The 25,701-nt window shown below is 44.1% G+C and overlaps 2 protein-coding genes across 6 annotated transcripts; one reads left to right on the top strand and one right to left on the bottom strand.

Annotated features, from left to right (window-relative positions):
• Positions 1–723: 723 nt before the first annotated feature.
• Positions 724–12,690, bottom strand: LOC134862242 (NLR family CARD domain-containing protein 3-like). Of its 4 annotated transcripts, XM_063880028.1 has the most exons (13): positions 12,580–12,690; positions 12,063–12,214; positions 11,475–11,558; positions 10,173–10,408; positions 7,957–9,757; positions 7,496–7,669; positions 5,915–6,088; positions 3,795–3,968; positions 3,146–3,319; positions 1,991–2,164; positions 1,588–1,628; positions 1,407–1,438; positions 724–917 (listed from the first exon to the last, which is right to left on the bottom strand). In XM_063880028.1, the coding sequence occupies exons 1-13, from the start codon at positions 12,673–12,675 to the stop codon at positions 903–905; spliced, it is 3,327 nt and encodes a 1,108-aa protein (XP_063736098.1). In that variant the 5' UTR covers positions 12,676–12,690; the 3' UTR covers positions 724–902. The 4 variants fall into 4 exon arrangements, 3 of the variants coding, with proteins under 3 accessions (XP_063736098.1, XP_063736099.1, XP_063736100.1); XM_063880029.1 differs by lacking the exon at positions 3,146–3,319; XM_063880030.1 differs by lacking the exons at positions 724–917; positions 1,407–1,438; positions 1,588–1,628; positions 1,991–2,164 and adding an exon at positions 2,188–2,595.
• Positions 12,691–13,283: 593 nt separating this feature from the next.
• On the top strand, positions 13,284–24,746 carry dek (DEK proto-oncogene). 2 transcript variants are annotated; one of them, XM_063880104.1, is made up of 12 exons: positions 13,284–13,432; positions 15,329–15,483; positions 16,645–16,743; positions 18,162–18,271; positions 18,411–18,505; positions 18,596–18,725; positions 18,896–19,216; positions 19,492–19,650; positions 20,363–20,444; positions 20,761–20,903; positions 20,992–21,060; positions 24,284–24,746. In XM_063880104.1, exons 2-12 carry the CDS (start codon positions 15,339–15,341, stop codon positions 24,293–24,295), a joined length of 1,365 nt encoding a protein of 454 aa, XP_063736174.1. In that variant the 5' UTR covers positions 13,284–13,432; positions 15,329–15,338; the 3' UTR covers positions 24,296–24,746. The 2 variants fall into 2 exon arrangements, with proteins under 2 accessions (XP_063736174.1, XP_063736175.1); XM_063880105.1 differs by lacking the exon at positions 13,284–13,432 and adding an exon at positions 13,841–14,008.
• Positions 24,747–25,701: the final 955 nt, after the last annotated feature.

A 25,701-nucleotide genomic window follows, 5' to 3' on the forward strand; every position in this document is an offset into this window, starting at 1 on the left:
GATATTTCTGATTCTTGGAAGTTTTTAAGATTATTCTTCCCATCTTTGTTTGAGGTTTTCTTTTTGATATTTGTGTTGTTTTTTAAAGGTTTTTAAGGAATTTGTTTCATTTGAAATGTTTTTTCTATATTAAAAATGTTATATTATTTTCCTTCATTTTTATATCTAAGTTTTTCCAAAATGATGAATAATTATCTTACAGATTTTCCTTCTATTTTATATTTATTTCATCCTTTCTTTTATTGCATTAATCCCAAGTTTGAATGAAAGTCTTTTGTTTATGTACTCTGTGAATACTTCTATATTCTTTTAGGCCTAAACTACATTTTCTTTCAGATTCAAAAATAATATAAATAACGTCATAAAAATCTTCTTTCTCTCATTATTTATTTTTCTTACAGATTCAGTATTTCTTGCACAATATATTTATGTTAGTATTATTTTATATTTTCTGATGGTCGTCGATCCTTCAAGTGTGTTGTATTTAATAAGTGAGGCATGTCTGTCCCTCCCTTACAGATCTTTATTGTGTCTTCCATCCTATATGAGCAGACAGCATATATACAGACCCCCGTCACCAGACAGCAAAGAGAGCCCCCTCTCTGCACAGCTCTTCCTGCATTTCATTTAGAGACATCCCAACACATGTTAAAGGTCCAACACCTGATCCCAGGAAGACTACACACACACCTTCAGCACCATCTCAAGGACACCAGGCAGAGCTCCTTTCAGAAGGGTTTTAATCAAAGGAGACATCTGATTGGACATTAATGAGCCGGAGTGAGAATACAAAGAAGTGCAAGAGTAGATAATATGGCTCCTTTTTCTTTTTCCAAGAGAAGCATAGTGGTTTGATTACAGGGCGAACGTCATCCAGGATTATGGGCTTCCCGGGTCCACAGTTAATCATGTGGGACCTGACAGAGAAACAGGGAAAACACTTTTGTGATGTAGCCACAGAATTAGCAGACAATCAATGTAGACGGGCTTTTTTGTTTTCGTGGGAACAATAGGATCTGGTCTGCTCTGCCTGGCCTTCCTCTCCTATATTTAGGGTTCTGCTCGAAGCCACAACACTCCAAAGCAAATTCTGTAAATGTGAAAAACCTTATTGGCAATAAACTGGATTCTAAATCTGACATGAGTTCATGGCGACATAATCCTTCTTCTTTAGAAAAGCATATAGATAGCTGCTTTAACAGGAAGTCTCTCATCGGCTGCTGCCTTCTTTATTATTTCAGGAATGCCTCCACGTTCCTCTTCACGCCTCGAACTCGCCCCGTAATAAATAAACTGAGTACAAATAAAACCTGAGCCGGAGATTCGTCTGGATCCCAGAGAAAACAATACATTTTATTCAGTGGTGAAACCTCAATAAATAAACTTCACTTTGTACGACCTCTCACCTTTCTGTCTGTCTTCACTTCCTGTTCCACACCTGAGAGGAGAAGGTGAGAGAGAAGAATGGTGATAAAAAAACATGAACAAAGACAAACAGTCAAAATGATTGACGAGAGAAACAAGATAGAATAGAAAAATATTGTTGTTGTAATATCTGGAGGACGGAGATCTGGTTCCAGGACTCACAGCTCTTCTGGATCTCGGCTCTGAGCGTCTCTCCTCTGATCCTGTATGGATGAACACAGCCCATCAGTTTGGATCCAGTTTAAAATAACAGTTTGTTCTTTGAGTCAGCTTCAGAGCCCTGACTGATCTAAGGCTTTACATCCCATCATATCTTCTCTGCTAACACTACGACTGACTGCCTCAGCTCGCAGCTTACAGGAAATCCTTAGAGACTAAAACATCCCATAAAAAACACACCACCTTTCCACTCCTCTGTAAACCCCACGTCTCTGTTAGAGAGTTTCTTACTGACTAAATGAGGCTTTGCGTTTTCAGCTGGCCTTCTATAGTTTGTGGAGGAATGAGAGAGCCTGCAGTCAGTGGTACCATCACTGATCTGTTGGGAGGAACAGCATCAACTGACCTGAGAGTCTGCAGTCTGCAGAGAGGACTCTCCAGAAGACCTCTCAGCAGCTCCACTCCTGAATCCTGCAGAGTGTTCTGACTCAGGTCCAGCTCTCTCAGATGGGAGGGGTTGGACTTCAGAGCTGAAGCCAGAGCAGCACAGCTGATCTCTGACAGACTGCAGCTCTCCAGTCTGAATAAAGAACACATGATGAAGTTTAGAGAACAAAGTTCCTGTTTGAAATAACTCCAGCTTTAAAAATCTGATCAGAGCTGAAGAAGTTCAGAAAGTGGAAACTCCTTCAGGTTCAAACTGTGAGAGACAGGAAGAGGGAAAGAGCTCTCATGAATATGAAACACAACGTGCTTCTACTTCAATAAAAGAGGAGACTTCACATCTGAAACTCCATCTACACTAACTCATGATTCCACTCCAGATCACAGCGTCTACAAAGATCACTAATATGTCAGGAGGAATTTCAGATGTGGAGAAAAACATCCAGAATATTTATTCCATGAACAGTGGAGTCCTCCAATCACAGCCTCTTCACTTTAAACTATTCAGTCAGAATCAGCATCAAGCAGACCCAGAGACATGCTGCAGACAGCAACACCTGGAAATACCTGTTGGGGTTTCATAGTTTTAATAAGCATATTATAAATGATGTTCATGTATTTTCTATCCATCATTTCTCTGATAGAAACAGGATGGAGGAACGGAGATGAATTTCAGGAGCTGAAGGTCCAGAGTGAGTTCTGCAGAGTAGGATTGTTCTTGTTATACTGAATGTAAAGATCAACATGACCCTGCCACAGGCAGTGAACTACACTTGTTGTAGTGTGTTGTTGTTTAGCCTTCCTGAGGCTTTTACATGGTCACATGGTGTTGTGATTATTCATACAGTAATGTCACATCCCTGCAGCAGAAACATTCAGACAGCTTAGTTTGTCTCAAAAGGAAAGATGTATATAACAGGAGTGCAGTGCAGGGCTGAGGCTGTACAAGCATTCCTCCTGAAGCAGAGCAGGACACCAACACTATGAAGAGAGGGCTGAGGCTGCAGAGGGGTAGGATCCTCAGAGAGGATCAGTGTGATCTCAGCCTGATGTCTGCAGCTCAGAGTCAACACAACTCTCTCATATTCATCTCAGCACAGAGAGATGGAGAACTGACCTGAGAGTCTGCAGTCTGCAGAGTGGACTCTCCAGAAGACCTCTCAGCAGCTCCACTCCTGAATCCTGCAGAGTGTTGTTACTCAGGTCCAGCTCTCTCAGATGGGAGGGGTTGGACTTCAGAGCTGAGGCCAGAGCAGCCCAGCTGATCTCTGACAGACTGCAGCAGACCAGTCTGGATAAAGAACACATGAAGAGGATGAAATCAGATTATAATCCAGTCAGAGGTTCAGGTTTAATCTGTGCAGCTCAACATGACTGGTTCCTAATCAATGATCTTCTCCCTGAATCACAGCGACTGTCTTTCTGTTATTGAGATCTTCATAATATCAGCCTTCTGTTTATTATCTGTGAAACACAATGAAATGAATGGAGAGCAAGAAAACATTTACACTTCAGAGAGTGAACTCTATCAATGTGAGACTACTATTAGTTCAGAGGACCTTCTTTATTCAGACCGTTTACTGAACACCACATACATTCACTTTAACAACTAGCAGGGGATATCTAACACATCTATGTTTAGTCTGCAGTCAACTTTATGACTGCAGACTAAACGTAGGACAAGAACAATAAGAATATGAACAAAACGACATGTACAAATGTGTTGATGCAATACATTTATGAACCAGCAGAGACCCCTTACTGACCTGAGAGTCTGCAGTCTGCAGAGTGGACTCTCCAGAAGATCTCTCAGCAGCTCCACTCCTGAATCCTGCAGATCATTGTAACTCAGGTCCAGCTCTCTCAGATGGGAGGGGTTGGACTTCAGAGCTGAGGCCAGAGCGGCACAGCTGATCTCTGACAGACTGCATTTCCTCAGTCTGAATAAAGAACACATGAAGAAGTTTAGAGGACAAAGTTCCTGTTTGAAATAACTCCAGCTTTAATAATCTGTGTCTCGCTCTCTGCTGCTTCCTGTAGTCCACAATCAGCTCCTTGGTTTTGCTGACTTTGAGATGGAGGTTGTTATCCTGGCAGAAAGACCAGGTCAGATGGCGGTCGTGAGCAGACTTCACGATGCTGTTGGAGCTGTGTGTGGCCACGCAGTCGTGTGTGAACAAGGAGAAGAGGAGAGGGCTGAGCACACAACCCTGAGGGAGTCCGGTGTTGAGGATCAGGGTGCTACTTTTAATGACTACTGCGGTCTTCAAGGTATTAGACCCATTCATGACAAGCATCTTCAGTACTTAGCAGAGCACCCATGCTGTTGTGACCTGCTGCCAACATGATGCATAACCAGACACCAGTTCTGACAGCTGAGGAACCATAGCTGATTCCTCACTGGCAATGGCCTCCAGGTCAGTAATATTCTTGGGTGTGCGTTTTGCAATCGCGTCATGTAAACTATAGAGGGTGCTATTCACGCACCCCCTGAAATGGTGAGATTGTGACGTCTCTCCCCCTGTTGAATTATATTCCCCAGCATCCACGTAAAGTTATCAAGTCTCCCGGCGTGAAAACAGTATTCGTGCTGTCGGAGATGGCGCAGTAACTGAGGCAGTGGTTCTCACTCCCAATTCACCCTATACTGACGTTTGGTCAGGATCCCTTCTTGGCGTTATTTTGAAACACACTGGGAAGGCCTTAAGCTCCCCATTATTGTTTTTACTCTTTGATTTTCATTGAATAATGTCAGACATTTTTGCCGCAGTCAGGAAGAGCGTCGGAACTGAAAACTGAAACCTGGATGTTTTCATCGTTTTTTCCTTCTAACCTGTTGTTCTTTTCTACATACATAGCCTGGTAATAAAGACATGAGTTATATTAATAAAGAAGGGTTAATAATTGGAAAACAACTTTGTGAGCAACAGAGTCTGATGTGGCTCACAGCGCCTCTGGCACTATCACCAACGTGATCAATTCTGGAATAAGTGTAGCGTATAGTTGAGTGAATAACAGTCTGTGGTTTACAGACTGTTATTCACTCAACTATAAGCTACACTTATTCCTTTTGCATATGATGATGATAACAACATTTGTATCCTTATCGAGCTGTTGCCACTGTTCCTTAAACTCCCAACTTGCAAACTATGCTTCCATTGGAATCTGTGGGAACATTCAGTGCTTTTGTGCAAATGTGGAATGTAGACCAACCAGAATTGATCACGTTGGTGATAGTGCCAGAGGCGCTGTGAGCCACATCAGACTCTGTTGCTCACAAAGTTGTTTTCCAATTATTAACCCTTCTTTATTAATATAACTCATGGCTTTATTACCAGGCTATGTATGCACAATCCTTTAAAGTAGCTGTGATAAAACCTCTTCTCAACCTCGATCCAGAAGTTTTGGCCAAATTTAGACCTATTTCTAATCTTCCTCTCAAAAGTCCTTGAGAAAACAGCGGCAAAACAGTTGCGTGATTTCCTAAATACAATGATCTATTTGAGGATTTTCAATATGGACTTAGAACACATCACAGCACAGAGACAGGCCTTGTGAAAGTCACAAATGACCTTCTAATAGCTCCAGACAAAGGACTCATCTCCATTCTTGTCTTGCTTGGTCTAAGTCACAGACTATTGCTAACACAGCATGTTAAATGCATTCCTGTTACGCTAAGCAGGACAAAGAACAGAGATAAGATGCAGGTTGTTGATGATATGCAGGTGAGTGTTAAACAGATTATACACAGCTGCGGCCCTGATGATAACTGTAAGCATTTCATTACTATGAGCACTGCGAGTAAACTGTCAGAAGGCTGACATTAAATCTGACGGACAGCTGATCAGCTGATATTAACCTCAGCACAGAGAGTCAGAGAACTGACCTGAGAGCCTCCAGTCTGCAGAGTGGACTCTCCAGAAGACCTCTCAGCAGCTCCACTCCTGAATCCTGCAGATCGTTGTTACTCAGGTCCAGCTCTCTCAGATGGGAGGGGTTGGACTTCAGAGCTGAGGCCAGAGCAGCACAGCTGATCTCTGATAACTTGCACCACCTCAGTCTGAATAAAGAACACATGAGGAAGTTTAGAAAACAAAGTTCCTGTTTGAAATAACTCCAGCTTTAATAATCTGATCAGAGTTAAACAGGTTTTAATGTCAGAGATGATGTAGAAACAATCCACTGATCATCTGGAACTCTCTGCAGCAGTTTCATTGCATTTTCAACTCACCACCCTGACATGTCATTACCACTCTGTGGCTCTCCCAGTCTGATTGTCTACAGGTGTGCTGGAGTCAGAGCAGCAACTCTCCAGCTGAAACCCTCTCAATCAAACACTCCTAAAAAGAATCTGCCCGGCCACATCCACTCGTCAGGTTTTATGGCCTCAGATACCTCTCTGGCAATTGGATGTACCTAAGGTGGATGTAGGATTGCTTGAAGTTAAAACTAAGAACAATGAAGCGGATATGGTATTCGAGTTTCAGTGTTATGTGAGAGAGCTGTCATCTACTAATTTTTACTGATGGGTCAAAAGATCAAGAAACTGAAGCAACAGGAGCGGCTTAAAGGTAGAGACATCTACGAGGACATCAGATTTTTTGCATGTGTTTGCTATTGAGCTATATGCTATTTTAATGGCAATACAGTGGACTGAGCATCTTGTAAATCAAAAGGTATTGATTTGTAGTGATTCTGTTTCAGCCACCACTAGTATTGGGGTAGGGACAGCGAAGAGCCATCAGGATCTTATATATGAGATCCTGATGGAAATTAGAAATGTGGCTGTGAGAGGAGTGGTGATCTCTCTGATATGGGTCCCAGCCCATACTGGAATCTCAGGAAATGAGAAAGCTGATAAATGAGCTAAAGCAGCTGTAAAAAAGGATAATGTGGAGGTAACATTACATCTGTCTAAGGCTGAGGGGAAATGTCTTGTGTGGAGGCAATGCAACGATTTGGATGCCAGCTGCCATAAAAAACCCACCGAAGAAGAAGAAGAAGATCATTGATCAGTGATACATCAAGTCAGTAACCATTTTTGAGACCTTTTTGATCGTTCTTTCCCTTGCCCGATCCCGTTCTGTTTTTGTCTTCCCTTGCAGTCCTGCCTGCTCTGCTTCAGTCCCTGTGGACCACTCGGAACCAGACCCTTAACCTCTGCCTTGGAATTTCTGCACCTGGGTCCACCTGATCTGCTGCCCGCCCAACAGCAGCAGTTTCTCTCCTCAGATGTTGAACTCCTTCCTCTCCCTCACACAGCTCATCAGTACTGACAGCATTGACTCATGGAGCACAGAGTGAGTCTGAGGAAGCTCAAACCCTCTCCCTCACACATCCACCTCCTCTCTGTTATTCTGGTGAATATTCAGTCATCAGCAAGAGAGGGAAACTAAATAGTTCAAATGTCTTTGTTATCAGGGAAATTCATAACATCATGAATACAAACAGATCCTTATGAACTGACCTGAGAGCCTCCAGTCTGCAGTTTGGACTCTTCAGTCCAGAACTCAGCAGCTCCACTCCTGAATCCTGCAGATAGTTGACATTCAGGTCCAGATCTCTCAGATGGGAGGGGTCAGACTTCAGAGCTGAGGCCACGACCTCACATTCAGTTTCTAAGAGTCTACAGTCGAAAAGTCTGACAGGACACAAATATTGCAAAAGGTTTTCACATAAATGAGAGGAAACATTAACTTCATAACTTTGATGCACAACTACTGACGTGTCAGGATGATTACGTTGATTCACAGTGGATGTTAATCAACGTAATATAATAGATCTTTCTATATGCATTGTCAGCCTATCAGATCTAAAATATAAAACTGATCTCACATTTTTTGATCAGCAGAAATGTTATCGTGTTTATTGGAAGAATTAAACTTCTGATCTTCATTCATTTATAAAGTTCATCACATCTGGACTTACTTGGCCTTCCTGCAGTTCCTCACAGCTGGAACCAGTCTCCGTCGTCCCTTCAGTGATGTTTTGTACTTTGTCACGTCCAACTCATCCAGAACCTCCTCTGACATCTGCAGCATGTAGGCCAGAGCTGAGCAGTGGATCTCAGAGAGCTCCTTCTCTGATCTGTTCCCTGACTTCAGGAACTCTGTGATCTCCTGATGTACTGAGTGGTCCTGCATCTCTGTCAGACAGTGGAAGATGTTGATGCACCTGTCAGGAGGGATTTCATCACTGCTCATCTCCTTCAGGTTCTTGATGGCTCTCTGGATGATTTCTGGACGGGTGTCTGTGCGACCCAGCAGGCCTCCTAAGAGGCTCTGGTTGGACTCCAGAGAAAGGCCGTGGAGAAAGCGGACAAACAGGTCCAGGTGGCCATTTTTACTTCTGAGGGATTTCTGCATGGCTCTCTGCAGGAAGACCTCCAGGGATGGGTAATCCTGATCACTGTTGCTGTTATAGTCTCCCTGCAGGAAGTCCTTCAGTACCGCTGTGTCTCTGTTGGTGTAGCAGTGCAGCATGTAGACTGCAGCCAGGAACTCCTGAACGCTCAGATGAACAAAGCAGTAGACTGTTTTCTGGAAGATCACGCTCTCTCTTTTGAAGATCTCTGTACAGACTCCTGAGTGCACCAAGGCCTCGGTGACATCAAGACCACAGCGCTGCAGGTCTTCTTGGTAGAACATGATGTCTCCTTTCTCCAGATGTTCAAACGCCAGCCTCCCCAGCTTCAGAAGAACCTCCCTGTCAGCCTCCGTCAGCTGCTGTGGACTCGTCTCGTGTCCCTCATGGTACTTCTGCTTCTTCCTCTTTGACAGGACCAGCAGGAAGTGTGAGTACATGTCAGTGAGGGTCTTGGGCAGCTTTCCTCTCTGGTCTGTAGTCAACATGTGGTCCAGAACTGCAGCAGAGATCCAGCAGAAGACTGGGATCTGACACATGATGTGGAGGCTCCTGGAGCTCTTGATGTGAGAGATGATTCTGCTGGACAGTTCTTCATCTCTGGATCTCCTCCTGAGGTACTCCTCCTTCTGGGCGTCAGTGAAGCCCCGTACTTCTGTCACCCTGTCCACACACTCAGGAGGGATCTGATTGGCCGCTGCAGGTCTGGAAGTGATCCAGACGAGAGCTGAGGGAAGCAGCTTCCCCCTGATGAGGTTTGTCAGCAGCACGTTGACTGAGGACTGCTGTGAGACATCAGACACAACCTCACTGTTTCTGAACTCCAGAGAGAGTCTGCTTTCATCCAGGCCGTCAAAGATGAACAGCACTTTACAGACAGCCAGCTGCTCTGCTGTGACCTTCTGTAAGGCTGGATGGAAAACATGGAGCAGCCTGAGAAGACTGTACTGCTGAGCTTTGATCAGGTTCAGCTCCCTGAAGGACAGCGGGATCACCAGACTGACATCTTGGTTCTCCAAACCCTCGGCCCAATCCAGAGTGAACTTCTGCACTGAGAAGGTTTTTCCAACTCCAGCGACGCCGTTGGTCAGGACCGCTCTGATGTGGGTCTGCTGGTCAGGTAAGGCTTTAAAGATGTCCTGGCACTTGATTAGAGTTTCATGGAGGCTCTTCTTCCTGGAAGCTGTCTCCAGCTGCCTCACCTCATGTTGGGTATTAACCTCCTCACTCCATCCTTGTGTGATGTAGAGCTCAGTGAAGATGCTGTTGAGGAAGGTTTCACTTCCATCAGTTCCTTCAGTCACACGTTCACATCTCCTCCTCAGACTGGTCCTATGATCCTCTAAAACCTCCTGCAGACCCTCTGCTGAAGGAGAAGAAACATGAGAGGATCAGGAAAATGATTTTGATAATCTGATGACAACAATAACCAGATGAATACAGTCAGGCTTTAAAATGTCATGATTTACAACAGCTTAATGTCTACTCTGTACAACACGATGCTTAACCCAAAATATATAAACTCAGAAGAAGCTTGGACATGGAGACAACAATCTTAGCCATCAGAAATCTTTATTAACGTCTTAAATCTTCTTTGCAGGCCTAAAGTTCCCCTGGGCGGAAGACCTTTGCAGTAATCCACTCAAGGAAAACACTGCTGTCTGTTTTAATACACACTTCAAAAGACTCATGGAATAAGATCAGATGATATAGTGCGACGACGAAAGTTGATAAAGAGTAAACACCCAGCGCCCAGACGCTGCATGTGTTCGGCCTCTTACTTCGTACAGTGCTGGTCTGACTGGCTGTCTGCAGTCCAGCTCTGGTTCTGGATCTCTCTCCACACTGGGGACAGGAGGGGTCTCCTGATGGAGCTGGCTGCTCCCAGTATGAGGTGATGCACTGTCTGCAGAACCAGTGTCCACAGCTGGTAGAGACTGGGTCCTTCAGGATGTCCTGACACAGAGCACAGCTGGACAGCTGCTCCTCCACAGGAACAGGACTCTTCCTCTTCCTCCTGTGGAGAGGAACACATCCTTTACAGCACTTTACTTTAGTGGAGCTGATTCTCACCAAAGGTACAACAAGGGGGCACACTCTAGTTTCATATGTAATACAGTCTGTATCTCTACATGATATGTCCTCATGATAAGGTAGTGGTCAGTTATTCATGTCATTATGAAACCACACAGCTTTGTGTCTGGACTCACCACATCAGCTGAATTAAGCTGCTCCACTAAACATTATGAAACCAGTTTGCTGTGAATTAATTTCATTGAACATGTGGAAAGGCAGAAATAAGAACATAATGATAGTGAATTGTAAAAAGCCTGATGCTTTGTCAGGTCTGTCTCACAGCGAGCAGAAACATCTGGATGATTGTTTTCTGAATGAGATCGGTTTGATGAAAGCTAACATGGTAGCTGCTCCATCAACACTCAGGAGAACTCCCTCCAGTCCCAAGAACAGCAGCTGCTATATTGTTGGTACCACAGACAGTCTCTGGTTTAAACACACATGAATAACCCAGATTAATTTGAGGAGCCGTAGAGCTCTGGGTGCTGATGTTCCCTGATCTATCTCAGTGTGTCAGTGACGACAGGAGCACAATCTCTCTCTGACAGGTTGCTGTAACACACTTTACCCTCCTGATGTTTTACAGTAGTGTGAAAACACGGGGATATGAATTACACCTCTTTACTTCATCCGTGACCCTATATTTTATCGCACCACACAGAAAAATCTCCACAACCAGCTCACAGGCTATCATTAATACACACCTTTAAAATGCATCTCAAACAGAGGCTCAGGCAGTCAGCTCATTTGTTGGAAGATTTAAATTGTTAACAGTTTTATTGTCGTTAAAAACATGTCACTGATAAACTGATACTAAGAAAGCATATTGAAATGTCCTAATATTGTTAACTCTCCTCTTGGTCCCAGTTTACTTCACTGCCTTTATTGGTGGGTTGTTATTTTATAGTTCTGTACTGTAGTAATGCAATCATTAAAGAACAGGTCAGATGATCAGGTAACACACAATCTGGACCCTCTTCAGGTCAGGTTACAGCAGGAACTCTTACTCTGTGTCTGAGGGTCCAGGTTCATCACTGAAGAATGGAGGTTCAGACATAGACCGGTCACTCTTCACAGACTCTGCTCTCTCTCTGTGGAATCAACACATGTTTTACACTCCATATAGTTCTTGTAAAGAGCAGAGGTCACATTAAAATGATGATCATGATTGGCTCATCCACTCCCTGCCTCTTATCTAGTTGGGTTTGCCTCCTTGATTTGACTTCTGTCTGTTTAACGGATGAAGATTGTTGGACTTGCTCTGAACGTTCTGTTTGTGAGTCGTGCTTCTCGGTTTCTGTCGTTACTATTTATTTGTGAAAAGTGTTACGCTTGAAGTTGATTTAGTTGACTTTACACAAAGTCTTAAATGTGGAATGTGAAAATGATTTTACTAAAGTAGATTATTGCTGTCGCTGGTGATGCCAAGGAGCACAGCGATGGTTCAGATCAACTTGAACTTGAATCTGCTGTTTCCTGACTGTGCTCTCCAGAGTTCTGTACTGTAGTAATGCAATCATTAAAGAACAGGTCAGATGATCAGGTAACACACAATCTGGACCCTCTTCAGGTCAGGTTACAGCAGAAACTCTTACTTCCTGTCTGAGGGTCCAGATTCATCACTGAGGTCTGGAGGTTTCCCTTTAGACTGATCACTCTTCACAGACACACAGCTGGAGACTGGAGGTGTGTCCTCTTCCTCATCTTTTAAATCACTCATCTTCTCCAGTCTGATAACACAGGAACACTGCAGACACACACACACACACACACACACACACACACACACACACACACACACACACACACACACACACACACACATTATATAATGCAATTATTTGAACCAATACCATCATGGAGGCTGTGGTGGTTAAGTCTGTAGGGACATGGCTTCGGAACTGGAAGGTGACCAGTTCAAGTCCCCGAAAGACCAAGTGCTACCGTGGTGTCCCTGAAGGCACCGTTCCCTACACTGCTCCCCAGGCGCCGTACATATGGCAGCCCACTGCTGCTAACACTAGGATGGGTCAAATGCAGAATGTAAAATGCCCTCCTGTTTTCTCATTGCACTATGGGAATGAGAAAACAGAGCCTGGTGTTAACACTCACCCTGTTCTCCTCCTCCCGCTCTGTCAGAGTGTGAAATGGAGTCTGGCTGTCTGAATTCCTGCTTTCACCTGTCTGCAGCTCCTCCCTCTGTTTCATAACCAGCCTGATCAGGTGTATTACATACAGAGATATCTTTCAGTAAGATAGAGATAGACATGCATCTAAAAACAAGCTAAACAAAGCTATTGAAACATGAATACAACAGAGTGGAATAACCCAGTTCAAGTAAACATGCTGCTTTCAAACCTCCCTAAGTTAAAGACTGTAGGTATTTATGAAGCTGACTTTGGCTTGATTTAAGTACTCTAATGTCAAGATTCAAGATGCAAAGGCTTTATTGTCCTGTGCAGGTCCTTCCTTCTTGCAGCGGCCAGACTGTACAACCAGCATGGCCCCCAGTAGACCCCCACTCACACACATCATCGAGAGAAAAACATCCTGTTGTGCAATATATATATATATATATATATATATATATATATATATATATATATATATATATATATATACCGTAAATAGCTCTGGAATCCCTTTATACTTCCACCCGGCTGCTGTATCAATAAGCTGTTATAGGTCCTATAACAATAATAATTTACATTATTGCCTTTTTGTACATTTGTATATTACTACAGGTGTTCTGAATAAGACTGCTGTGTGCATAGGAGCTACAGCAGGGGGCGGAAAAGCAGAGGTAAGGTGTTGGAATCACCCCTAATAAAACGAAGACCTATGACGCGGTCGGCCGTTAGACCAATCGGTGGAGCGGCCGCTGCGTTGACCCCGCCCCCTCGGGAAATACCGCCTTCATGAAATTGAAATCCAGAGACGGAAGAGACGCGGCTGCATAAAAAAGGTAAACTTTTTAACGATTCTCAGCCGTCCCGACCGACTCAGAGATCCGGTGTTTGCTGACCCTCACGCGGACTGCGTTGGGTCGCTTCAGCAGCTCGCGAACGTTGAGATGAACCTGAGGGCAGCTCGGGTTAGCAGGAAGCGGCTAGCTGCTGCAAACCGTGTTTAGTTTCTGCTGCGAAAAACAACCGACAACTAGCTCTGTGTGTGTGTGTGTGTGTGTGTGTGTGTGTGTGTGTGTGTGTGTGTGTGTGTGTGTGTGTGTGTGTGTGTGTGTGTGTGTGTGTGTGTGTGTGTGTGTGTGTGTGTGTGTGTGTGTGTGTGTGTGTGTGTGTGTGTGTGTGTGCGTGTGTGTGTGTGTGTGTGTGATAGAGCTCACTTAAGGCACATTAGCTAACATGTTTTATTTAGCATGTTTTACAATATGCCACATTTAAGGCTCTTATCTTCGGGGAGTGACCCTGAATAAGACACGCGCAGCTTAGACACACTACAATAACCCGTCTACATCTTACAAGGCAAGCATTAACCACAGAGGAAGGGTCGAAGAACAAACGAGTCCCTGTCCTGGTTGTAAGTAAGTGGCTTTGCTCAGATTGTAAATTCTTCCATCCAGTCCGACATGTGGAGTGCCAGCGCGCCAATCCGCCGCAGGGTTATTGTGAGGGACAGATCAGCCTGGCCTGCAGGGGGGGGGGGCGTCCACACAGCCTCACGACTCATCTTTCCCTCCCAGACACAAGTTAGGGTGCGATGGAATTATTGACCGGTCATCCTGAGATCTAACCGTGTCTGCCAAACCCCGTGGGAGATTCAAAAGCCCCTGTTACACAAGAGTTACTAATGCCCTGCTTTATGAATAATAGGAAGGGGACATAACTGTTCTGGGTGCTTGAAGTGAGGGGGAAAGTGCCAGTACTCTAATTCACATATTAGCATGCGTGTCAGTAAACCATTGAATAACACGGTCCTCCTCAGGCTGCTCCGGGTTTAATGTACTGCCCTTTATTTAAAATAGCAAAACAAATGTCCATAAGTGGAGATGAATCTTGAATCTTAAATGAAAGATTAAAGCATGCAAAGCTGAGATGTAGTAAAGTGAGCGTACTTCAAATAAACCTTACCCAAGCAAAAGTGGTAAAAAATGTAAAGAAATATATGAAACATTCGGGTCGTGATGAGGTTCGACCCAGAGCCGCAGCGGGGTTTATTTTCTGTTGACATTCAGCATCAAACGAACAACTCAATACAGTTCAGATACAGTATCCCATATATCCATGTTTGCCACAAATGTCTGAACAGGTTTTATAAAAGATGCACACATTTAAAAACAAAAGGGAGACACACACCATGAACAGGTAGGGAGGATCTTGTGTTCCTGACATAGGCCTGGTTTGGGGAAATAAAATCAGGTGTATGGGGCGGGGCTGTAGCTAATCCATTTCTCCCAGTGTGAAGCAAGTTGTTCCCATTCATGATTAACATGTGCTGTCATCTTCTCCATTTTCTAAATCCATGCATTCACAGTCGGGCTCTCTGTGATAACCATTTAAGGGCCTTTTTAGCAGCCACCAGCAGTATATTCATTAAGTATTTATCCCTTTCAACCATTCTTGAGGTATATATCCAAAATACATGGTCCTACTCTCCAGGGGAATTCAAACACACCTTGCACTTTGTATCCCTTTCCAGTAGTCTATGATTACGGGGCAGTCCCAGAAAATATGGTGATGGTTTGCATTTTGATTTCCGCAGTTTCTCCAGCAAACAGGGAGGTTATTATCATGGTGGGATTTCTGAGAGGGTGTAATAAAATCAGGTTTTTCCAACCGAACTCCCTCCATTGCCCGCAGCGGGGTTTAAGCTGGTACAAACGTGTTGGTCTTTCTCCTGTCAGGACTCACCGGATGCACCGAGGTGCTGCAGATATGAGTGTGGCGGGAGAGGAAACGCTGGACAGCTCTGCGATGTCGGAGGAGGAAGTGGAGGACCAGCAGGCGACGGCACAGGAACACAAGTCCAGTCCCGACAGAAGCAGCTCCAAAATATCCGGTAGAGAAATCAAATGGCACCTGCCCCCTGATATGGGACCACGTTCAACATGTTACGCTATGCTCGTCCACCCTAATATATTTATGATTTTGAACCTGATCATAATCCTCATTGTGTGCTTCAAACGAACTGGAACCACTTTGATAAACTACCCGTTTTAGAGATTAGACACATCTTTATTAAACCAAATGTGTTTATTGTTATGTATTACCGGCCTGAGACACAAACATGACAACACAGCAATGCAACACGTTTAACACTCAGCGGGTTTTCTAGAAAGATCTAGTGAGGTGATCCTGTGGTGCTGATCTTGTTTATAAGAGATATACATTCTCTCGAGAACATGACGTATACAAGACGCGACGTAAACGAGAGAGCTCCGTGAAAACAAAGCTGTCCATTTGCTGTCTGACCAAACATCTGACCCAAGCTTCATATTCCTGGACTCATTAAACCCTTTCTGACCCACAGAGAGATTGTTTTCTGGCAGCACTTTCACATTTTAGGGGGAGAATCTGCATTTTGGTTTGAGGGCGTATTAATGGTTTGGATAAAACCCGGTAAACTGAAAATAACAAAGAAATAAAGAAAACAGTCAAAGGATCGCTTCAACATTTCAACAGCCCAATATAACCAAGAACACACAGCAGCATCATGTGCTCTCCCTTGCATCACACCTTTAAAATGTACCTTTAAGACCTTCCTTATTTACAATTATCCTGAGAATGGAACTCCCTGACTTATTGTGAGGAAATGTTGTGTCATCCTCTCACATCCTCTCCGTGTCCTCGGGGAGTTCAATGCATATTTGTGAAAATGACACGAGGTCTGGATATTTTGGACCCTTTTTGATTACTTATAACCAGATCCGATAAATACTATTGTAGGGTCGTCAGTTGTGAAACAGAAATGGGCTTGTATCCTGACCTCAGTGTCATTCATAGCATCTTTCACATTAGCATTCCCAGACTTTATACCTGATGAGTTTCAGACCCCTGGTTTTTGGATCTGGGAGAAAGAGTTGTTTATTGTTACTGATTTCTGTGGACGGTCGTACACCTCCTAAGACCCTGAATGGAATTTTATAACAGGCACGGTTCCTTCGAAGTAGAGTGTCGTGCTGATTTATTTTTCACCCTCTTTGTCCCTGTGTGTCTCCAGCTGCAGGGGAAATCATTGAAGGCAAGCGGGCAAAGAAGACTGTGGAGAGGCTCGATTTCCAGGCACCGAAGCAGAAGGAGAAGCTCAAAATAGGAGATGGTAAATATTAAAGTGTGACAGAGCAGGGACGTCAGCAGAACAGATGCTTCAGTACCAAGCGATGCCAACGGTACCATGGGTATCATATGTTTATTAAGTACCGACAGGATCCAGACCAACGGCGTCCTGATGACACATTTAAAAGGAAAGCACATTTTGAATTTTGATTCTGCTAAATGGTTTTAAAGTCTGGTGTTGCACGTTTTTATAATAATGCCACAATTTAAACACACATATCAGCTGGAGAGCTGGTTAACGATAGCTGATACAGGTTATTATTGGCTGTGCATTACAGTCCTTCAGGATATTTCCGTGTTGGTCGCTGAAGGCAGCATCTCCCTGGTCCAATGGGATTTCTCCGTGTGATTTTCGGGTTATTGTCAAGCAAACTTACACGTTCAGTTCAGCAGAATAATCTCCACATACTAACTTTATGATTTCTGAAGTAAAAAGCTAATGTTGGGCTATAAAGGAACTACAGCACGGTCACATGACTTCACCTCACCACCGCTAAGCTAAAGGAGGCTAATGTTGGGCTATAAAGGAACTACAGCACGGTCACATGACTTCACGTCACCACCGCTAAGCTAAAGGAGGCTAATGTTGGGCTATAAAGGAACTACAGCACGGTCACATGACTTCACGTCTCCACCGCTAAGCTAAAGGAGGCTAATGTTGGGCTATAAAGGAACTACAGCACGGTCACATGACTTCACGTCTCCACCGCTAAGCTAAAGGAGGCTAATGTTGGGCTATAAAGGAACTACAGCACGGTCACATGACTTCACGTCTCCACCGCTAAGCTAAAGGAGGCTAATGTTGGGCTATAAAGGAACTACAGCACGGTCACATGACTTCACGTCTCCACCGCTAAGCTAAAGGAGGCTAATGTTGGGCTATAAAGGAACTACAGCACGGTCACATGACTTCACGTCTCCACCGCTAAGCTAAAGGAGGCTAATGTTGGGCTATAAAGGAACTACAGCACGGTCACATGACTTCACGTCACCACCGCTAAGCTAAAGGAGGCTAATGTTGGGCTATAAAGGAACTACAGCACGGTCACATGACCTCACGTCTTCACCGCTAAGCTAAAGGAGGCTAATGTTGGGCTATAAAGGAACTACAGCACGGTCACATGACTTCACGTCTCCACCGCTAAGCTAAAGGAGGCTAATGTTGGGCTATAAAGGAACTACAGCACGGTCACATGACTTTTTTGAATTAAAAGTTACAAAGCTCTAAAATCTGATTTGAACCCTACGAGATTTGACAACAGAACTAAAACGTTTTCAAGGAAATTTCCTCAACAAGTTGCTTTGCCTTGAAGAAGTCTGAATTCTCTATAAATGAGATAACACTCCATATGAAAATCTGTGTGTGACAACTGTTGGCTTGTTTGTTTTCCATATTTTCAGGAAGCGGAGATAAACTAGGAGACATTCCACGCACGTGTTTCCAGATCACCAAGATGAAGACAGCTGACCTGAAGCCTCTGCACGCCATCCTGTTCGACAGGCCGGGGAAGGTAAGGACGTCCGGGCCCAAAGCACAGATTCTTCATCTCGATTTTAATGTTTTGTTTTAGTGAATTTCAGCGGTGATGAGTTACCAGCCAATGTGAAATGACTAAACATGTTGTCTGGTGTGTTTTGTCTGTTCATCAGATGGCGATTCTGAAGAAGAACCTGCGTCTGTTTAACGGCTTTCCTTTTGCCGCCGACAGCGAAGAGTTCACCAAAAAACGAGAAAAGCTTCTAAAGTAAGTTCCTGTGGCGCAGCCTGTGCTCAGTCATCAGTGGAATCAGAGGGTCTGCTGTAATAATACTCTGGTCTTTGTTTTTGACTGCAGGAATTCCAATTTCACCAACACCAAACTGAAGGTTGTCTGCAAGGTTTTGGATCTGGAGAAGAAAGGAACCCACTCAGATCTCGTCGACAGGATCCTGACGTTCCTCATCGAACCCAAAAACAGCGGGAAGGTGAGAAGAGCTCCAACGCTTTGAATAATCTTCCTTCTGTCGTCGGTCCTTCCTGCACAGAGTGGAGCGCAGGTTATCCTGCTGCTTTATATTCCCACGAGGGAAGTTCTAAGAGATAAATGTTCCACCTAAAAGTTTCCTCTAAAGCGTGTTTGTCGTCTGTTCTTCAGCGGCTGCCGGTGAAGAAGAAGAGGAAGTCAAAGAAGAAACTGTCAGGCGACGACTCGAAGGCGAGCGCCAAGAAGAAGAAGAGAAAACCCGAACCCCAGAGCGCTTCGTCCAGTCCCAAGAAGTCCAAAGCGGGAAGCAAGTCCAAAGCAATCGTAATGGACTCCAGCAGTGACGAGGACAGCGATGAAGAAGAGGAGAAGGCGGCGGCTTCGGCCGGGGCTGAGGAGTCGGAGACCGAGAAGAAACCTTCAGAGGAAAGGGAGGACCAGTCCGACAAATCCGAGGAGTCCGAAGAAGAGGAGGCGGAGGAGGAGGAGGAGGTGAGGTCATGGAGCTCAGAACATTACACACACACACTGGTGAACATCTTGAGAGGAACAGCCCGCTAACAAGCTGCGCTAGACTAACAGACCTTTCACAGCTAATGCCATGGTTGTCCTGAATAGCCTCCTCTTCAAAACAGCTGTTATCTTTTTATAACCTTCCTATCGCATGATAAAAAGGACTGGTGATATTAGACAATCGTTTCTCCGGTAGTGAAACCAATAAGAGATGCTTGTCATTCAGTCTGTAACCCACACACACGTTGTCTCAGTCTCCCAAATCAACGCCGGCCAGAGGGAAGTCGACCTCCAAGAAGTCAGCCCCCGTGAAGAGGCAGCGGACACCGGCGAAGAAGACGGGTCCTCCTAAAAAGAGAGCGAGGAAGGAAGTTTCAGACGAGTCGGACGCCGACAGTGAAGCTGACGAGAAGGTAAACCTCACGATGCAGTCAGAGACGATTTCACTCTGTCTTTCTCCAGGGTGTAACGTGCAGGGCTTGGTTCTTCCTCAGTAGGGATGGATTCCCTAACCCGGTATTAAACAGGCACATTTTAAAGACCCTGGTAAGTTCTACCTGTAGTACGCTTCAGGTGCGTTCACACTGGACTCGAAGGTTGTTTTTTACATGTATAGTCAAAGACGTGGAGGGACGCAAATTTGCCCCAGGCGGCGCTTATGACGTTGGCACGCGTTATTCGTGAGTTACATTTTCAGTTCAACACTTATCTCTCGCCGTACGTGAGATAAGTGTTTCTGTGTTAGGGCGGAAACAGGAGCAATCTGTCCAAACATCCGGGGAAAGTGCTGCAACTTCAGAAATGTTTCCCACTGTCCATCTCGTGGCTCTGTTGGCCCGTCTTCGAGTGTTGTTACCCCCCCCAGGTGCGTTCTGTATGCTGGCAGTCCCGAGCCCACACAGAGGTCACTAACTTCCACAAACATGGGATACTGATTCAAAGTAACCGTGTTTTCTTTTGCACTAAATAATTATCAGTTCTTTTGTTGAACGTTTCCCTCATTAGTCTGTACTGACTTGCTGATGCTCTCTTCTGTTCCCCATTCAAACAAAATAACAAAAAGAACCGATAAGAATATCCTTAAGGTCCCGGATCGATGAGCCGATTTTGTCTTTTGATTCCCAGCCCAAGAAGAAGTCAGCCAAACCTGCCGCCAAAACCAAGAAGGCCGACAGCAGCAGCAACAGCAAGACCAACACAAACACAGGTGACGCTAACACACACATATCTTCAGATCGAATACGCACCTGATTGACAGCTGTGGCGCTTCATCAGAGTTCACATTGAAGCTTATGAAACAAACATCGTGACAGAGGGATCTTGGAAGGCAGAGGGACTTTATGGACTCAGATCAGCCTCAAAGTAAAGAAAAGCACAGGAGGATTCACACACGTATAATTAGGGATTTCTGTTTACACTTCTCTCTATCTACAAAACTGCTTTGTCTGAGATTGACGACTTCTGGAGTTTGAGGAGCCGTTTGAATGTTTGCATCCCTCATTCTTTCTGTGTTTGTCGAGCAGCAGAGGACAGCTCCGACGACGACGAGCCGCTCATCAAGATGATCAAGAAACCTCCGAGCGACGAGCAGCTGAAGGAGACGGTGCAGAGTCTGCTGGAGGAGGCCGACCTGGAGCAGATGACCATGAAACAGATCTGCCAGAGGGTGAGGGGCTACTTCCTGTTTACACCTGCAGAGAGTTCATGTTACATTCTGAATACATGTCCTTCATTGGGTTTTGTGTGTGCGTTAGGTGTTTGACACTTACCCAGAACACAACCTGGCCAACAAGAAGGACTACATCAAACAGACCGTCAAATCTGTGAGTGTACACACACACACACACACACACACACACACACACACACACACACACACACACACACACACACACACACACACAACTGATGCTAACTGTGTAAAGTGCCCAACATCTGCAGGTTAGCATCAGGCAGTTTCTGAGTGCTGGGAACTACACTGTATTCACCTATCAGTTTCTGATGTTGAGGCACCCCCATGATGTTTCCTTCAATGTTTCCTCACTGTTTCCTCACTGTTTCCTCACTGTTTCCTTCACTGTTTCCTCACTGTTTCCTCACTGTTTCCTTCAATGTTTCCTCACTGTTTCCTCACTGTTTCCTTCAATGTTTCCTCACTGTTTCCTTCAATGTTTCCTCACTGTTTCCTCACTGTTTCCTTCAATGTTTCCTCACTGTTTCCTTCAATGTCTCCTCACTGTTTCTTCAATGTTTCCTCACTGTTTCCTTCAATGTTTCCTTCAATGTTTCCTCACTGTTTCCTTCAATGTTTCCTTCAATGTTTCCTCACTGTTTCCTCACTGTTTCCTTCAATGTTTCCTTCAATGTTTCCTCACTGTTTCCTCACTGTTTCCTCACTGTTTCCTTCAATGTTTCCTCACTGTTTCCTCACTGTTTCCTCACTGTTTCCTCAATGTTTCCTCACTGTTTCCTCAATGTTTCCTCACTGTTTCCTCAATGTTTCCTCACTGTTTCCTCACTGTTTCCTCACTGTTTCCTCACTGTTTCCTCACTGTTTCCTCACTGTTTCCTCACTGTTTCCTCAATGTTTCCTCACTGTTTCCTCACTGTTTCCTCACTGTTTCCTCACTGTTTCCTCAATGTTTCCTCACTGTTTCCTCACTGTTTCCTCAATGTTTCCTCACTGTTTCCTCAATGTTTCCTCACTGTTTCCTCACTGTTTCCTCAATGTTTCCTCACTGTTTCCTCACTGTTTCCTCAATGTTTCCTCACTGTTTCCTTCAATGTTTCCTCACTGTTTCCTCACTGTTTCCTCACTGTTTCCTTCAATGTTTCCTCACTGTTTCCTCACTGTTTCCTTCACTGTTTCCTCAATGTTTCCTCAATGTTTCCTCACTGTTTCCTTCAATGTCTCCTCAATGTTTCCTCACTGTTTCCTCAATGTTTCCTCACTGTTTCCTCAATGTCTCCTCACTGTTTCTTCAATGTCTCCTCACTGTTTCCTTCAATGTTTCCTTCAATGTTTCCTCACTGTTTCCTTCAATGTTTCCTTCAATGTTTCCTCACTGTTTCCTTCAATGTTTCCTTCAATGTTTCCTCACTGTTTCCTCACTGTTTCCTCACTGTTTCCTTCAATGTTTCCTCACTGTTTCCTTCAATGTTTCCTCACTGTTTCCTCACTGTTTCCTTCACTGTTTCCTCAATGTCTCCTCACTGTTTCCTCACTGTTTCCTCACTGTTTCCTTCAATGTTTCCTCACTGTTTCCTCACTGTTTCCTTCAATGTTTCCTCACTGTTTCCTCACTGTTTCCTTCAATGTTTCCTCACTGTTTCCTCACTGTTTCCTTCAATGTTTCCTCACTGTTTCCTCACTGTTTCCTTCACTGTTTCCTCACTGTTTCCTTCAATGTTTCCTCACTGTTTCCTCACTGTTTCCTCACTGTTTCCTCACTGTTTCCTCACTGTTTCCTCACTGTTTCCTTCACTGTTTCCTCACTGTTTCCTCACTGTTTCCTTCACTGTTTCCTCACTGTTTCCTCACTGTTTCCTTCAATGTTTCCTCACTGTTTCCTCACTGTTTCCTTCAATGTTTCCTCACTGTTTCCTCACTGTTTCCTTCAATGTTTCCTCACTGTTTCCTTCAATGTCTCCTCACTGTTTCTTCAATGTTTCCTCACTGTTTCCTTCAATGTTTCCTTCAATGTTTCCTCACTGTTTCCTCACTGTTTCCTTCACTGTTTCCTCACTGTTTCCTCAATGTTTCCTCAATGTTTCCTCAATGTTTCCTCAATGTTTCCTCACTGTTTCCTCACTGTTTCCTCACTGTTTCCTTCAATGTTTCATTCACTGTTTCCTCACTGTTTCCTCACTGTTTCCTCAATGTTTCCTCAATGTTTCCTCAATGTTTCCTCACTGTTTCCTTCAATGTTTCATTCAATGTTTCCTCATTGTTTCCTCACTGTTTCCTCACTGTTTCCTCACTGTTTCCTCAATGTTTCCTCAATGTTTCCTCATTGTTTCCTCACTGTTTCCTCACTGTTTCCTCACTGTTTCCTTCAATGTTTCATTCAATGTTTCCTCACTGTTTCCTCACTGTTTCCTTCAATGTTTCATTCAATGTTTCCTCAATGTTTCCTCAATGTTTCCTTCAATGTTTCCTCACTGTTTCCTCACTGTTTCCTTCAATGTTTCATTCAATGTTTCCTCAATGTTTCCTCACTGTTTCCTTCAATGTTTCCTTCAATGTTTCCTCACTGTTTCCTTCAATGTTTCCTTCAATGTTTCCTCAATGTTTCCTCACTGTTTCCTTCAATGTTTCCTTCAATGTTTCCTCACTGTTTCATTCAATGTTTCCTTCAATGTTTCCTTCACTGTTTCCTTCAATGTTTCCTTCAATGTTTCCTCAATGTTTCCTCACTGTTTCCTTCAATGTTTCCTTCAATGTTTCCTTCACTGTTTCCTTCAATGTTTCCTTCAATGTTTCCTCAATGTTTCCTCACTGTTTCCTCACTGTTTCCTTCACTGTTTCCTTCAATGTTTCCTCACTGTTTCCTTCACTGTTTCCTCAATGTTTCCTCACTGTTTCCTTCAATGTTTCCTCACTGTTTCCTCACTGTTTCCTCACTGTTTCCTCACTGTTTCCTCACTGTTTCCTCACTGTTTCCTCACTGTTTCCTTCAATGTTTCCTCACTGTTTCCTCACTGTTTCCTCACTGTTTCCTCACTGTTTCCTTCACTGTTTCCTCACTGTTTCCTTCAATGTTTCCTCAATGTTTCCTCACTGTTTCCTTCAATGTTTCCTCACTGTTTCCTTCAATGTTTCCTCACTGTTTCCTTCAATGTTTCCTTCAATGTTTCCTCACTGTTTCCTCACTGTTTCCTCACTGTTTCCTTCAATGTTTCCTTCAATGTTTCCTCAATGTTTCCTCACTGTTTCCTTCAATGTTTCCTCACTGTTTCCTCACTGTTTCCTTCAATGTTTCCTTCACTGTTTCCTCACTGTTTCCTCACTGTTTCCTCACTGTTCTCTTCAATGTTTCCTCACAGCTCATCTCATGAAGATCTGAAGAAGAACCATCGCTGCAGAACACCCCGGGGGAAGCGTTCCCATTGTAACACTGTTTCATACGAGTTGTTTTCTAACTGGGACTTGAGTTTAGATTTCCAGAATAGCTCAACAGTAGTCGTGGGTTAGGGTTCAGTCCTGATTTATTAGATCTATTTTTTTACAATAAGTGTGCGAGTTGTTTTCACAGCAAAACAAAGTCCATCTCCTTAGTCAGATCTTTGCCTCGCAGGACTTCACCTTTTTTATTTCTGGATGAAGATTTGTAGATATGTGTTTCTAATAAGGTGAAGCTGTTTTTCATGAAGTCATTAGTTCCTCTCTTAAAACCTCTTTTGTACGCCCGGTTCCTTTGCGCTGTCGAGCATTACATCACAGTTTAAAGTCCTTAAACTAAAGTTCTGTTCTTACTAATGATTAAAATTTTACTTTTTTCAAATTAAATGTGCTTTGATTTTTTGTGCAAAACGTCCAGGGGTCACAACGTGCAGAGCTGCAACACCGGATCACTTTCCCTTCAGTGGTTGGGATTCATTTCTGCTAACCTGCTTGAGGGTGCGAGACTTGGGGCTAAATCAGGGTCATGAGTTTTGATCGTTCCAAAAAATACAATTTATTTGAAAGTTCAAGTTTTTATCCTGAACTTTGAAAAATACAATGATGTATTCAAACAAAAAATAAGTATCTTAAATAAAGTATCAGGTTGAATGTGTTTCAAACACGTAGCCTGCTGATACTTTGATGTGAACCTAAAACTTTAAAGGTCTCCTGATTTAGTTTGTGAATGAATGCTTATTTTGTATTCATTACCGAATCTGCACTGTGCATTGAGCAGCTGTTATGCATCTGGGTGGGGGGTTGGCCACATAAAGGACATTGGCTTCCTTAAAAAATGTCCCCACGCAACGCCCCTGACCGACAGTGAGGGACACCCAAAGTGAAGGTAAGAAGTCAGACTGCCAGACTCCATTTTACACTTCGACAGAGCAGGAGAACAGGGTGAGTGTTAACAGATCTGCTGCATCATTGACTCTGTTCTGCTGGATGTATTCAGATCAAGTTATAGAAGTACATGTATTTACTAGAGTCCGAGGTGACATCTCCAAATGTTGTGAACTTTCTTTAATTCTGGTTTCTGAGTCGTGAGAGCAACAGCACAGAGCAGTCAGATGGAGAGCGGCCTGTCCAAAGTCTGACTGACCGGGGCGGGCTGGAGACACACAGACCGACCAGTGGGACGAGGCCGTGGACGGCAGTCCGGGCACTCACACACTAAGAAAAACTGCATGGACCATATGGGGGGGGGGCATGATTGGGGCGCAAGCTCAAATCTTGACTAGGGCAGCACATTGGTCAGAGCCAGTCCTGCTGACAGGCGACCGAGGGCTATAGCACTGAT

This window comes from Eleginops maclovinus, chromosome 3, assembly GCF_036324505.1.
Source record: "Eleginops maclovinus isolate JMC-PN-2008 ecotype Puerto Natales chromosome 3, JC_Emac_rtc_rv5, whole genome shotgun sequence".
Lineage (NCBI taxonomy): Eukaryota > Metazoa > Chordata > Actinopteri > Perciformes > Eleginopidae > Eleginops > Eleginops maclovinus.